Below are 14,566 nucleotides of genomic sequence, written 5' to 3' on the forward strand. Positions count from 1 at the left end.
CAGAGACATCGAATAGGGACTGTGTAAAAATGTGCTTTTCCACATGATCTGTGCGCCAATGTCTCCCTCCTTCCCCCACACAGCAACCAACATAGAAAAATAACAAAAAAAATACAGTGACGCACTCCAGAAAAAGGCTCCCAAACAATGTGCACCAAGAGGCTGTCCCAGATATGGCCTAATTCAATACTCTTGTCATTTTATGATGTTAAAGTGATCCTGTCCATACTAATACAATTATATGCACAACGGTCTTTTAAAAGTAGCTATAATTAAAAAGCTCAGAGACACAAAATGACATTGTTCCATTACAAACGATTTGCATAATTTCATAAACATTTTCCCTTTCAGTTCTTGATACCATTATGGTCCACAAAAACAAAGAATACCGCCTCGGTGGCACATTGTGGTTTATCTATAAAAGAAGGATAGAGCGTATCTCTTTCACAGGCAGAAAGCACCGAGAGATAAAACCAGGCTGAAGAAGAGGGGAGCACAAGTTCCAGTTTGGCAAAAGAAATAGGCAGAGAGTTTTGGTTTGGGACAGAGGATTGTCTGGTTGGAGGCAGCTCAAAAGATCCCTGTGTCTCAGATCAACCCAATCATCCACTATGAAGATGTCCTCTAGCCTGTTGCTGTCTACCTGAACTGCAATGACGAGAAAACACACAAATTTGAAACAATAATTTACCATTAATGGTGCAGCATAAGAGCATTTTTCAAATGTGGCATTATGTGGCAATGTTTTCAGTATGTACTACCCTAAACATGAACACAAACCCAGCGATTATGTTCTCTTACCATATTTTTAGGCGGTAAGTTGGGTTTCTGAGCCAAGTCAGGTTTCCTCATGACACTAGGCTTGGAGGGTTTGGGTGAGAAGGGTGCAACAGGGGCAGGCGAGGGGTCAAGGCCGTTGCCCTCTGAGAGGTCTGCTGCTGGAACACCTGCAATATCATAGTGCTTCTTCCTGAGCTCTCCCAGGCGCAGACGCTCATTACCCAGCTGATTCTCCAGCTCCAACACCTTCACCTACTCATACAGTAGAGGGTTACAATCAAACAGAAACACATGCATGCAGACAGACTCAAACAGACACACACACACAGGGACTCACCTGTGACTCGATTTCCTCCATTTTTAGCTTGATGAGAGACATTCCAGAGAAGTCCATGGTATCTGCAGAAGAAAAAGGCAAACATAAGTCATATGGCTGTGTTTGATAAGTGCCTGAGGGGATTCACATCTTCTGTTTGGTCGGACACACACACACACACACACACTAACCCTTGTCCTCCAGGTGCTCCTGGCCTGTCTTGGTGGAGGCCACCACGTTGGCTGCCATCTCGTTCACATGGCGAGAAGCCTGCTGGAGAGCTGTCAGTTTCGTACTGTTGCGGTCTGCTTTTACCTAAACACAGAGGAGAGAGGGAGGGTGAGAAATAGTGATAGGGGCAGAATTTGAATATATACAGTATCAGTCAAAAGTTAAAACACAACTCATTCAAGGGTTTTTATTTTTATTATTTTCTACATTGTAGAATGAACACGTCAAAACTATGAAATAACACATATGGAATCATGATGTAATCAAAAAGGTTTTAAATCAAAATATTGATTTTTTATTTAAATTCTTCAAAGTAGCCACCCTTTGGTGACACTCCGATCCCTACTCTGCCTTGACAGCTTTGCACATTCCTGGCATTCTCTCAACCAGCTTCGCATGGAATGCTTTTCCAACAGTCTTGAAGGAGTTCCCACATATGCTAAGCACTTGTTGGCTGCTTTTCCTTCACTCTGCAGTCCAAATCATCCCAAACCATCTCAATTGGGTTGAGGTCAGGTGATTGTGGAGGCCAGGTCAAATAAACCTTACACAGCCTGGAGGTGTGTTTTGAGTCATTGTCCTGTTGAAAAACAAATGATCGTCCCACTAAGCACAAACCAGATGGGCTGGCGTATCACTGCAGAATGCTGTGTAAGCCATGCTGGTTAAGTGTGCCTTGAATTCTAAATAAACCACTGAGTGTCACCAGCAAAGCACCCCACACCACCTCCTCAATGCTTCAAGGTGGGAACCACACATACTCTGCGTCTCACAAAGACACGTTGGTTGGAACCAAAAAATGTCACATTTGGACTCACACCAAAGGACAGATTTCCACTGGTCTAATGTCCATTGCTCATGTTTCTTTGCCCAACCAAGTCTCTTCTTATTATTGGTGTCCTTTTAGTAATGGTTTCTTTGCAGCAATTTGACCATGAAGGCCCGATTCACGCAGTCTCCTCTGAACGGTAGATGTTGAGATGTGTTTGCTACTGAACTCTGAAGCATTTATTTGGGCTGCAATCTGCGATGCAGTTAACTCTAATGAACTTATCCTCTGCAGCAGAGGTAACTATGGGTCTTCCTTTCCTGTGGCAGTCCTCATGAGAGCCTGTTTCATCACAGCGCTTGATGGTTTTTGCGACTGCACTTGAAGAAACAAAGTTCTTGACATTTCCAGATTGACTGACCTTCATGTCTTAAAGTAATGGACTGTTGTTTCTCTTTGCTTATTTGAGCTGTTCTTGCCATAATATGGACTTGGTCTTTTACCAAATAGGGCTATCTTCTGTATACCACCCCCACCTTGTCACAACACAGCTGATTGGCTCAAACGCATTAGAAAGGAAAGAAATGTCACAAATTCACTTTTAACAAGGCACACCTGTTAATTAAAATGCATTCCAGGTGACTCCCTCATTAAGCTGGTTGAGAGAATGCGAATAGTGTGCAAAGCAAAGGGTGGCTACTTTGAAGATACTACATTAACAGTTATTTCGTTACTACATTATTCCATGTGATATTTCAAAACAGGAAGCAAGCCTTAAACGAAAATAAAAACCCAATTTCAGTTTCAGCTTCCTCACAAGACAATGCATATGAAATTTGAAGGACAGTTTGTCGTCCAACCATAAACCTAGGTATTCCTTTTCTAGCTGAGAGCGAGATCTGGTAAAGGTCATCATTATTTTTTTTGTGCATTCAAGACCATATAGGTGGATCTGCAGTGACTGAAAGGCAGTCGAACTCTTCAACCTCCTGAACCAGAGAAGGATCTTTTGAATCGAAGACCTAGTCATCTGCATACGGATGCAACTTGTCTGGTTGCAGCCCATTTCCCAAGTCATTAATACAAATTAACACAGAAGCTAAAAATGGAACCGAGGGAATATATGAGGGATAGAGGAAAATAAACAGAGATTGTTAAGGGGAAAGGGAGCACTGAGTTCAAACGTTTGTGTGAGTTTGTTTCTCACCTTGGAGGATGCGACCAGCTGTGCCGTGCTGGCAGCGATCTCGTGGGAGCAGACAATGAGCTCCTCATATTTGCCAGTGTGCAGCACCACCTTATCAGCAGACTCACTGTGGGAGAAACCAAACAAACAACACATCATCATCCCAATCCTCTAACATGGGACATTTCTGTATCACTCACACAATAACCACACTATGATAACAAGCTGAGACGACCCTCATGATAATGCACTTACACCATCTGCGTAGCTCCCCATCCCACAGCTTTGGAGGCAGAGATGAGTCCCTCAGTCCAACGGGAGTTCCTGGCGTAGAATTCCTTAATAGTGGCTGCACCCTAGAGAGAGAGAACATCAAGTCCAGCAGTGGTCAGGACGTTCATCTTTTAGCTAATGATAGGATGGATTTACATTTTCAACATTTAATTTTATATTTCAAGACTCACCCTTCCACCCTCAACAATCTCCTTCTGTAGGTCGGTGGATGTCAGGACCAACAGGTGGATGGCCTGAGTGGGATAGAGGAGAGGAGGGAATGCAAAAAATATATTAAAAAATATATATAACACACTGTGGCTTGTAGGCCTCGCAAGGTCTCGCACCCACTGTGCAATTTGGTGTAGGATCGGTGATGATCTGGGGGTGCTTCAGCAAGGCTGGAATCGGGAAGATGTGTCTTTGTGAAGGACGCATGAATCAAGCCATGAACAAGGTTGTCCTGGAAGAAAACTTGCTTCCTTCTGCTCTGACAATGTTCCCCAACTCTGAGGATTGTTTTTTCCAGCAGGACAATCAAGGTGTGGATGGAGGACCACCAGCTCAAGACCCTGTCATGGCCAGCCCAATCTCCAGACCTGAACCCCATTGAAAACCTCTGTAATGTGATCAAGAAGAAGATGGATGGTCACAAGCCATCAAACAAAGCTGATCTGCTTGAATTTTTGCGCCAGGCAGGAGTGGCATAAAGTTACCCAACATCAATGTGGAAGACTGGTGGAGAGCATGCCAAGATGCATGAAAGCTGTGATTGAAAATCAGGGTTATTCCACCAAATATTGACGTCTGAACTCTTCGTAAGTTAAAACAGTATTGTGTTGTTTAAAAAATAAATATTAAAATATTTTCTTTGCATTATTCGAGGTCTGACAACACTGCATATTTTTTGTTATTTGACCAGTTGTCATTTTCTGCAAATAAATGCTCTAAATAACAATATTTTTATTCTGAATTTAGGAGAAATGCTGTCAGTAGTTTATAGAATAAAACATTACAATTTTACCCAAACACATACCTATAAATAGTAAAACTAGAGAAACTGATCATTTTTCTTAATTTTTTCCAGAGCTGTATATATATATTTTTTTTAAATGGAGCATTATTAGGATGCCGATCAGACCTTTTGTGTAAGTCAACCGAAACAGTCATCTTACCTTCATCAGGTCTGTGCAGCTGTAGAGGATTCTATAAAACAAGGAGTAATATCATGGTGAGTGAAAGGGGATGAATGCATAAACAGTGCAAGTAACACATTGTACTGACCTCTCATTGACCTCGAGTTTGACCCCTGAGGTGTCCATTCGGGCCTGGTTCATCATTTCCTTTAGATACAGAAAGACTGCAAATGAGAGATGTCTAGATACAGAATGACTTACCCACGTTGTAAAACATAGGGTTGAGCTTTATATGGCATTCCTCGCTACAGTACGGTGCTCTAGATTCTATATGGTTGTGATCCTCACATCGATTCTGCGCACTGCCTTCTCAATTGCGGCTGATGTGGCTGCCATCTCCTTGTCCACCAGATCTCCCAGCTCATCCTGTCGCACATCCATGCCTTTAGGTCGCAGCTCCTAAACATTGGAAGAGGAGATGAGATTAAGAAGTAGGAAAAGAAGAGCGGGAGAAATGGAGAAGACTGCCCAGTAGCCTCTCACCTCCCCCAGCCTCAGGATCTTTTCAACCACTATGCGAATGGAGGCCGGGTCTGCCCTCTGAAGGGAGGCCTTGGACTTGAGATCCTTCAGGAACTGCAGACTCTGAGTGGCACAGCCCCTGCAATTCTCTGTCAGACCTGCAGAGTGCAAAAGTGCAAGATACACTCTGTGACACTATAATCACACACCAAATGGATTCAATATCTCATCCAGTAAGATACAACAAGATGCCTGTTTCAAACAATAATTCATTCTATTTGAAGAGAAGAATGTTCTTACGGTCGGAGTGGTCAGTGGGAGCCAAGTGTGCTGTGGCACTGCCGTTGATGATGGTGTCAGCAGCCAGGTGGGAGAAGTTGGTCAGGGCCCTCAGTAGCCCACCAGCATCTAGAGAACAGAAACACGACCAGAGAGAGAAGGTATCACTGCCAATTCTAACACAGCCCAGCTCTGTCACTTATGACTATCACTGTGGTTGCTCAAAGACTACTAATTACAGTATATCAAAAACACGAAGTACCAAGTAATGAGCAACTCACCTCCCATGTTCGTCAGGTAGTCGGAGTGACCTTTTTTCACTTTGTCAATGGAGCCCAAAGTGGCCTCTGCCCGACTGACCAGGTAATCTGTGGTGATGGAGAGACAAAGGAAACGTTTGAACTGCAATATTGTTCTAGATCCAAAAATAATGAATGGAATGATGAGTAGATATACCGGATGAATAGATAAACGAATGGATCTCTCACTTTCTATTCTAAGTGACATGAACACCACTACTAGCTAAGGATCCCTAAGCACCCTCTCTGTGAGCATGTTCACTTATTTTAACCTGGGGAGCTGGTGCAGCGGATATGCAGGGGGTCGTCCAGCTTGGCCACAGCATCCTGAATGATGCACTCAGCCTCAGAGACCGTTCCCTGCAGCAGGGAGAACTGCTCCTCCAGCAGCTTCTGCTGCAACTGCACCTCACGTCTTGACTGCAAAGATGCAACAGTCAAACCCACAGTCACAGGGAAAAATAGATGGCACATACATACTAATGGGTTATCTTATATTGTGCACAGACAGCCAAATAGTTCATTGATTCAAGAAAATGTTTCACTTTGCACTGCACAGTGAGTAATGTGGGACTTGACCAGCGGTGTAGCTTTTACATGTCTATTTTCTCTTCTGCTATCAGCAAATTATATAGACAAGACAAAGCAGCGGACTGAGCTAGTCACTGCTCTGTGCTGCGTTGTCCTGACTCACCTTCTCCTGCAGCTTGCCCTGCAGCTCTCCCAGCTCCCTGGTGCTCCGTTCTCTCTCCTGCTGCAGAGAAGACTGCTGCAGCTGTGCAGCCTGGCTCAGGGACGACAGCTCGGCCTCCTTTTCACTCGCAGAGCGCATCAGGCGCTCTTTCTCCGCCTGAAGCGCCAACATAGAGCTGGTCAGCTGTTCCCCCACCTGGGAGAGAGGGAGTGATGGAAGGAGGAGAGAGAGGAGTGGGGAGAGAAGAGACAGAAAGAGGGAGATTGCATAACAATAGGTGCATTAACTGTTGTGAATACAAGCATTTTCTGATGTTTGTGAGACTTCATATGTTATCACAGAGTGCAGCTTCCTATGGGCTTTTCAGCCAATTATGGTTTTCATGACAGGAAAGTGCAACAATTCTTTTGCATGAGGGTGAATCAGATGAGCCATTACATAAGCGAGGGAATCCACTTTCTTTATTCAATATTTACTGCATCATCACCACACACACACACCTTCTCAGTGCGCTGCAGAGTGCCTTTGACATGTTCCACCTCAGCCCGCTTTTCATCAAAATCCCTTTTAAGCTTCTTCATCTCAAACTTCTGCTCCTCAAGCTGCAACAAGAAGAATATTCAGTAATTTTATTAAATGGCTAATACAGTACTGAAATATAACATTAACGGTACTAGATCACTATTGTCAATACTCAGAATGAAGTAACCTTCATGTCAGCGTCCAGTTTGATGCGATCCACCTCGAAAGCCAGCTGCTGCTTGGTCCTCTCCACCTCCTCCTGGGTCTGCTGTGTTGCCGACAGAATCTTCACAGTGTCTGCACTCTGCCAGCACAATGTCACATGCACACTTTGTTAAACATTCTATTAACATTAAACAGAAAAATAATGCTCAGGTGAGTGTACAAGTAGTCACTTTTGCTCCCAATAAACCAAACAGAAAACCACAGAACGACAACAGAAGTAAGTGAGGTTCTGTACCTTCCTGAGCAGTTCAGCATGGCTGGACACCAGCTCAGTGTGCTTCTCCTTTAGCTTGGTGTAGCGCTGCTCTGTGGCCTGGGCTCTCGCTGGACAGTACAGAAGGGGTCAGAGACGAGAGAGAGATGTCAGAATGCGTTTTAAATAAAGTGTGACTGAACACGTATGCCAGACTTAGTGAGTGGCCTCTTACTCTCCGCCTCTCCGAAGGTGGCCTGCACGATCTCGTGTTCAGCGTTGCGGCGCCGCGTGGCCTCCAGCTCCATGCGCAGCTGTTCATTCTCCACCAGGGCACGCTGTTTCTGCACCCGCTGCTCTTCCAGCTCTGTCTCAAGGCTGTTAATCTGGGACTTGAGCTGTGTGATGTAGCGCTGGGCCTGCAGGAGGGAGGAGGCAGGCAGGCAGACAGTCAGTCACCATAGTAAACCTCCTTTGGATAGATTATCAAGTACCACCATGGCATGGCACTAGTGGATGAGAGCCTCAGACAGGAGAAACATGTGTTGAGTGGAACAAAATAATTCTGAAATGTATCAATGTTGGGTTAGGATGGATTGATTGATTCAATAGTGATAGCTATGATGCTAACTACTAACATAAAAACATACAAATTCTGAGTAGTTTAACAGGCCACATAAGGAGCCAGCCATTTGCAGAAACCAGGGTAAACAGTACATCTCTCCCAAAGGCATGGTCTTCTCTGAACACAGACATCATTTTCCATTCTGAGACTAGTTGCCACATTCCACATGTCAAGATCAGTCTTTGCATCCACCCAACACATTACCTAAATTCATTTCCCATTTACACAAACAAATGTCCACCAGTCACAACTTTGTTATACATAATTAACATTTAAATATACTGAAGAAAAATATCAAATGCAAAAATTTCAAAGATTTTACTTTGAAATCAATTAATCAATTAAAATTAATTAATTAGGCCCTAATCTATGAATTTCAAATAACTGGGAATACAGATATGCATCTGTTGGTCAAAGATACCTTAAAAAAAAAATTTTTTAAAGTAGGGGCATGGATCAGAAAACCAGTCAGTATCCGGTGTGACCACCATCTGTCTCAAGCAGCGCGACATCTCCTTCGCATAGAGTTGACTAGGCTGTCGATTGCGGCCCGTGGAATGTTGTCCCACTCCTCTTAAATGTCTGTGCGAATTTGCTGGATATTGGCTAGAACACGCTGTTGTTCACATTGATCCAGAGCATCCCAAACATGCTCAATGGGTGACATGTCTGGTGAGTATGCAGGCCACCGAAGAACTGGGACATTTCAGCTTCCAGGAATTGTGTACAGATCCTTGCGACATGGGGCCGTGCATTACCATGCTGAAACATGAGGTGATGGCGGCGGATGAATGGCATGAGAATAGGCCTCAAGATCTCACCACAGTATCTCTGTGTATTCAAATTGCCATCTAAAAAACGCTAATTGTGTTCGTTGTCCGTAGCTTATGCCTGCCCATGCCATAGGGCACTGTGGTGGTGGGGTTTTGTTAACAACTTTGACATCAGTAAACCACAGGCACACACACTACCCCATACGCGCTGTCTGCCATCTGCCCAGTAGTTGAAATTTGGATTAATCCGCGAAGAGCACATATTCGGTTGTGCAAACCCACAGTGTAATTAGCTGCCTGGTCTCAGACGATCCCGCAGGTGAAGAAGCCAGATGTGGAGGACCTGAGATGACATGGTTACACGTGGTCTGCGGTTGTGAGGCCGGTTGGACGAACTGCCAACTTCTCTAAAACAACGTTGGACGCGGCATATGGTATCGAAATTAACATAAAATTATCTGGCAACAGCCCTAGTGGATATTCCTGCAGTCAGCATGCCAAATTGCACACTCCCTCAACTTGAGACATCTGTGGTATTGTGTTGCGTGTCAAAACTGCACATTTTAGAGTGGCCTTTTATTGTCCCCAGCACAAGGTGCACCTATGTAACGATCATGCTGTTTAATCAGTTTCTTGATATCCCACACCTGTCAGGTAGATGGATTATCTTGGCAAAGGAGAAATACTCACTAACAGGGACGTAAACAAATTTGTGCACAACATTTGATAGTATTAAGCTTTTGGTACATATGGAACATTTCTGGGATATTTTATTTCAGCTCAAGAAACATGGGACCAACACTTTATATATGTTGCGTTTATATTTTTGTTCAATGTAGTATTATTACAAAGAGGAACAATAGATATCTTTGTTAACACGCACATCCTTAAAAATGCATAGGTGCTGAGCTAAAGACTGAATATGCTGCCAATTAACCGCCTTTATTGACAATGTTTCAATCAAACATGGCTCTTCATCAGGTATAAAGAGCAACAAGTCATTTATTATTGCAACAAGCATTTAAATCAACAAATGTGTACAACTGTAAAAATCTGTTTAAAGGAGTTAAAACACATGTCTACTTACCTCTCCTTTGACCCTTTCCAGATCTGCCCTCAATAGCGCCAAATCCTGCTGGAGATTCTCAATCTGGATATCCCTGGAGACCAGAAGACATTCACTAACCATTAGCATACATAAGCACTGGCACACAACAAGAAAATATCCAAACATACAGTACCAGTCAAAAGTTGACACCTACTCATTCAAGTGTTTTTATTTTTACTATTTTCTACATTGTAGAATAATAGTGAAGACATCAAAACTATGAAATAATACATATGAAATCATGTAGTAACCAAAGAAGTGTTCATCAAAATATATTTGAGATTCTTCAAAGTAGCCACCCTTTGCCTTGACAGCTTTGCACTCCTGGAATTCTCAACCAGCTTAATCTGGAATGCTTTTCCAACAGTCTTGAAGGAGTTCCCACATATGCTGAGCACTTGTTGGCTGCTTTTCCTTCACTCTGTGGTCCAATTCATCACAATTTAGTTGGCTTTGGGTGATTGTGGAAGCCAGGTCATCTGATGCAGCACTCATCACTCTCCTTCTTAGTCAAATAGCCCTTACACAGCCTGGAGGTGTGTTGGGTCATTGTCTTTTTGAAACACAAATGATAGTCCCACTAAGCCCAAACCAGATGGGATGGCGTATCGCTGCAGAATGCTGTGGTAGCCATTCTGGTTAAGTATACCTTGAATTCTAAATAAATCAGACCGTGTCACCAGCAAAAATATATAAAAAATAAAAAAACATTAAACATTAAAAAATGTTTTAATCACACCTCCTCCTGCATGCTTCACAGTAGGAACCACACGAGGAGATCATCCCTTCATCTTCATCTGCGGTTGTAACCAAAAATTCTCAAATTTGGACTCAGACCAAACGACAGATTTCCACTGGTCTAATGTCCATTGCTCGTATTTCTTGGCCCAAGCAAGTCTCTTCTTATTGATGTCCTTTAGTAGTGGTTTCTTTGCAGCAATTCGACCATGAAGGCCTGACTCACGCAGTCTCCTCTGAACAGTGATGTTGAGATGTGTCTCTTATTGAACTCGGAAGCATTTATTATTTCGGCTGCAATCTGAGGTGCAGTTAACTCTAATGAACTTATCCTCTGCAGCAGAGGTAACTATGGGTCTTCCTTTCCTGTGGTGGTCCTCATGAGAGCCAGTTTCATCATAGGGCTTGATGGTTTTTGCGACTGCACTTGAAGAAACAAAGTTCTTGAAATTTTCTGGATTGACTGACCTTCATGTCTTAAAGTAATGATGGACTGTCGTTTCTCTTTACTTATTTGAGCCGTTCTTACCAAATAGGGCTATCTTCTGTAACCACCACTATCTTGTCACAACACAACAGATTGGCTCAAACGCATTAACTTTTAAGGCACACATGCTCATTGAAATGCATTCCAGGTGACTACCTCATGAAGCTAGTTGAGAGAATGCCAAGAGTGTGCAAAGCTGTCATCCAGGCAAATGGTGGCTACTTTGAAGAACCTCAAATATATTTTGATTTGTTAAACACTTTTTTATTTACTACATGATTCCATATATGTTATTTAATAGTTTTGATGTCTTCACTATTATTCTACAATGGTGTCCAAACTTGACTGGTACTGTATGTCAGTTAAAAAATGAATCAATCACCAGGTGAGTTCAACACGGGTTCTGTATGCAGCAAACATGTTACTTAGTAACAATTTCAGTTATACAATTTGAATGAACTTCCCATAATGTTACCGTGAAACATCAAACAGCTACTATTTGTAAGGACTACCATAGATTTTTAGAGCAATAATAAAATTGCAAATTACTTTGCTATTCCTACTACATGTAATGGAAATTCTACATGTCCACATTATTATTTGTAGTGGCAGTTAAGACCCGAAACAGACAGTTACGTTGGCCACACACTACCTTCTCAGACTTTAGCTAACGTTAGCAAACGGTCGCAGCTAACACAAAACAAATTAAATATGTTAGCTAACTATTTCACTTGTTGAACGCACCCCAGTTTACATATCCTTTATTTTCAAGCACACCAATGGTAAAAGATGACAATGACTAACCTGTCATTGGCAGGTCCGAAAGTCTGATCAAATTTGTCGAACTGCTAAAAGAAAAAGTCAGATGACACATTAATGTTTACACAATCTATAGCCAAAATTAGTGATACCTTTATTAATAAGACATGAAAATCCAAGGGGCCAGACCTGTAATCTCAGAGCTCATGACCGTGACCTATGAGTCATACCTGTGGCACCATCATGCTGGGCATGGTGACGTCGCTGACATTGATAAGCGGTTCTGGGTCATCATCGTCATCATCCTCCTGCTGCTCGGGCTCATCCTCACTTGCGATGACCACCACTGGCCTCGCATGCTTGGCCAGGGAGGCCGCATGCAGGAAGTTAGGAGGAGACTGAGGATGAAGACACATAAATAAGACAGAGGACTGTAAACACAGATGGATACATTATCTAGGAAGTGTGGTTGAGTCCCAATACAGTGTCTTTCCCCTACTATGTCTGTTTATGCTCTCACTTCTGGCAGCTTGGGGATCTGGATGAGTCTCTTGAAGTACAGCATGTCTCTGGCTTTGTTGAAGAAGGTCTTGAGGCTGTAAGGCAAGGCAAAATATTCCAACCACTGATTCAAATGATGCTTCCAAAATAGGAATATAACATTTTCGAAACTGTGTTGTTTCATATACAGTATGTGTATAGGACAGAATGCAATAGAATACACTTCAGGTGGTAGCGGCAGGTGGCCTATTGGTTAGAGCATTAGACTAGTAACCGAAAGATTGCAAGATCGAATCCCCGAGCTGACAAGGTAAAAATCTGTCTTTCTGCCCCTGAACAAGGCAGTTAACCCACTATTCCTAGGCATCATTGAAAATAAGAATTTGCTCTTAACTGACTTTCCTAGTTAAATAAAAGGTAAAATAAAAATAAATAAATTGATCTGAAGAGAAATTAGTTGGTTATCTTAGGTACAAGATACCCACTATCCAGAGGCACTAATACATCAAGCTTCCTCTCTGCCATCTTTCTGGGCTGATCATTGTGCAGGTCGATAACATTAACACGTCACCTGGTACACTGCTCAGATTCAACCTCTTTTCACTTTCAGAGGTGTGCATAGGATACCGATGTCATGATGACACATTGAAATGGGTGGAAGTTGGGTGGTAGGGATGAGTATATTTGCATCGACTCAGGGTAACACAGGCCAGGGAGAGGCAAGATTGTGTTGCAGCCTCCCCTATTGTACTTAGGCTCCCTCCCTCTCTTCCCTAACGCCCTCATTTAATAACAGCCTGAGGCCCTGGGTGACTTACCTGTGGAACTGGTCATGAAAACGATCACGGTGTCCTTGCAAGGTGTCTGCTGGGAGACCTGAAATCCAGGACATGCAAGAGACAGTCACTAAAAAGACTGAAACAAGTGTTGTTATCAAGTCACCAAAGTATAGTTTTAAGCAAGTAGAAATACTAAACTACTATTAAAATATCAAGCATACCGATTTCTGATCTCTAGTTATGTAACTCTCATTGATGTTACAGTACATGTTGAAAAATAGAATCAAGCAGTTAAGTTTGTGGAACTGACAGCGTTTGAACTACTTTGCCGATATGAAATACAGTCAATCATAATGTCAGTAAAAAATATCAAATTCCCAGTTTAACGACATATCCACAGTTAGCATATCGCTTAGTTGTCAAGCAAATGTATTTTGCATCGATCAAATTGGCTGGCAGGCAAATTGACAACTGAATTGGAAAACTGAATTGGAAAACGTGGGTTGGGACCAGGGGTGAAATAGGCAGTACTGTACGGTATGGCGTGCCAGCAAAATAAATAGTGGTGGTACGCCGTACCGGTAAAACGTGAGCCTATCACAATTAATAGGCTACAACATGCCAAACAAACTATAAGCTATTAAACATTACTGCATGTCAGACGTATAAAAATAAAAATAGGGAATGGACTTTAAACCAGGTAGTATACGCTCCAAATTGCGTTGTGGTTTGAGGATTACAATCGCAGAATGTCATTACAATACATGTAGGTGTTTTGTAACAGATCTCTTTCCATTCACCAAATTGCCGGTGCACAGGGCACTGTTGGGGTTTGTATGCTGAAATAATTTTGTGAGTGGGCGAATGTGCGCAGGTAGCCTACAGGAGCGCTTTTGTTAAGTGATTGTTTGACAATCAGATGAAAACATCATGACTGGTTGTGTTTATGCCACAACAACAACAAAAAAGGTATAAACGGCGTATCCATAAGGCTAGGGGAATCTAAGCTTTCCCTAAAGTTAATTTAATTGGCAAAATTATATAGCTTAATTAGCTTACTCCTGTCTATACATAAATAAAATCATTCAAAATAGGCTACTACACCAGAACGCACGATAAGGCCACAGAGGATCATTAAAGATGAATTTAAAAAAAAACTGTGGATAGCCTACAGTCGGAAGTGCCCGCAATTTGGCAGCACGCGCTGTAAATACCAAACAGATTATTGTTGAGTTGTGACAGTCAGTGTAAAGCAGAGACCCAGCCAGGCATATCGCAATATTTAAAAATACAAATCGCGGAAAAACAGTTTGGAAAGCAAATGGCTGTTGATGTAAAGATATGACTCAAGTCTGTCTTTTAGTTATCAAC

The 14,566-nt window shown here is 42.5% G+C and overlaps 1 protein-coding gene across 3 annotated transcripts in view; it reads right to left on the bottom strand.

The window, feature by feature from the left end:
* Nucleotides 1-512: 512 nt before the first annotated feature.
* The window catches only part of LOC139576748 (huntingtin-interacting protein 1-related protein-like), a 36,681-nt gene continuing 22,627 nt past the window's right edge, over nucleotides 513-14,566 (bottom strand). For 2 of the 3 annotated variants that reach the window (XM_071403161.1, XM_071403163.1), the window contains exons 9-32: nucleotides 13,235-13,292; nucleotides 12,436-12,511; nucleotides 12,146-12,313; nucleotides 11,961-12,004; nucleotides 9,911-9,983; nucleotides 7,661-7,844; nucleotides 7,468-7,556; nucleotides 7,195-7,311; nucleotides 6,986-7,087; nucleotides 6,486-6,680; nucleotides 6,064-6,211; nucleotides 5,774-5,860; nucleotides 5,514-5,621; nucleotides 5,235-5,371; nucleotides 5,040-5,150; nucleotides 4,840-4,898; nucleotides 4,731-4,761; nucleotides 3,747-3,809; nucleotides 3,538-3,638; nucleotides 3,304-3,409; nucleotides 1,288-1,411; nucleotides 1,118-1,179; nucleotides 802-1,032; nucleotides 513-648 (exon numbers count right to left, since the gene is read on the bottom strand). In XM_071403161.1, coding sequence (XP_071259262.1) covers nucleotides 640-648; nucleotides 802-1,032; nucleotides 1,118-1,179; nucleotides 1,288-1,411; nucleotides 3,304-3,409; nucleotides 3,538-3,638; nucleotides 3,747-3,809; nucleotides 4,731-4,761; nucleotides 4,840-4,898; nucleotides 5,040-5,150; nucleotides 5,235-5,371; nucleotides 5,514-5,621; nucleotides 5,774-5,860; nucleotides 6,064-6,211; nucleotides 6,486-6,680; nucleotides 6,986-7,087; nucleotides 7,195-7,311; nucleotides 7,468-7,556; nucleotides 7,661-7,844; nucleotides 9,911-9,983; nucleotides 11,961-12,004; nucleotides 12,146-12,313; nucleotides 12,436-12,511; nucleotides 13,235-13,292 — 2,483 coding nt within the window. In that variant the 3' untranslated portion in view covers nucleotides 513-639. The remainder of the gene's footprint in view (nucleotides 649-801; nucleotides 1,033-1,117; nucleotides 1,180-1,287; nucleotides 1,412-3,303; nucleotides 3,410-3,537; nucleotides 3,639-3,746; nucleotides 3,810-4,730; nucleotides 4,762-4,839; nucleotides 4,899-5,039; nucleotides 5,151-5,234; nucleotides 5,372-5,513; nucleotides 5,622-5,773; nucleotides 5,861-6,063; nucleotides 6,212-6,485; nucleotides 6,681-6,985; nucleotides 7,088-7,194; nucleotides 7,312-7,467; nucleotides 7,557-7,660; nucleotides 7,845-9,910; nucleotides 9,984-11,960; nucleotides 12,005-12,145; nucleotides 12,314-12,435; nucleotides 12,512-13,234; nucleotides 13,293-14,566) is intronic. The other variant, XM_071403162.1, reaches the window with a different exon arrangement.

Source organism: Salvelinus alpinus, chromosome 5, assembly GCF_045679555.1.
Source record: "Salvelinus alpinus chromosome 5, SLU_Salpinus.1, whole genome shotgun sequence".
Classification (NCBI taxonomy): domain Eukaryota; kingdom Metazoa; phylum Chordata; class Actinopteri; order Salmoniformes; family Salmonidae; genus Salvelinus; species Salvelinus alpinus.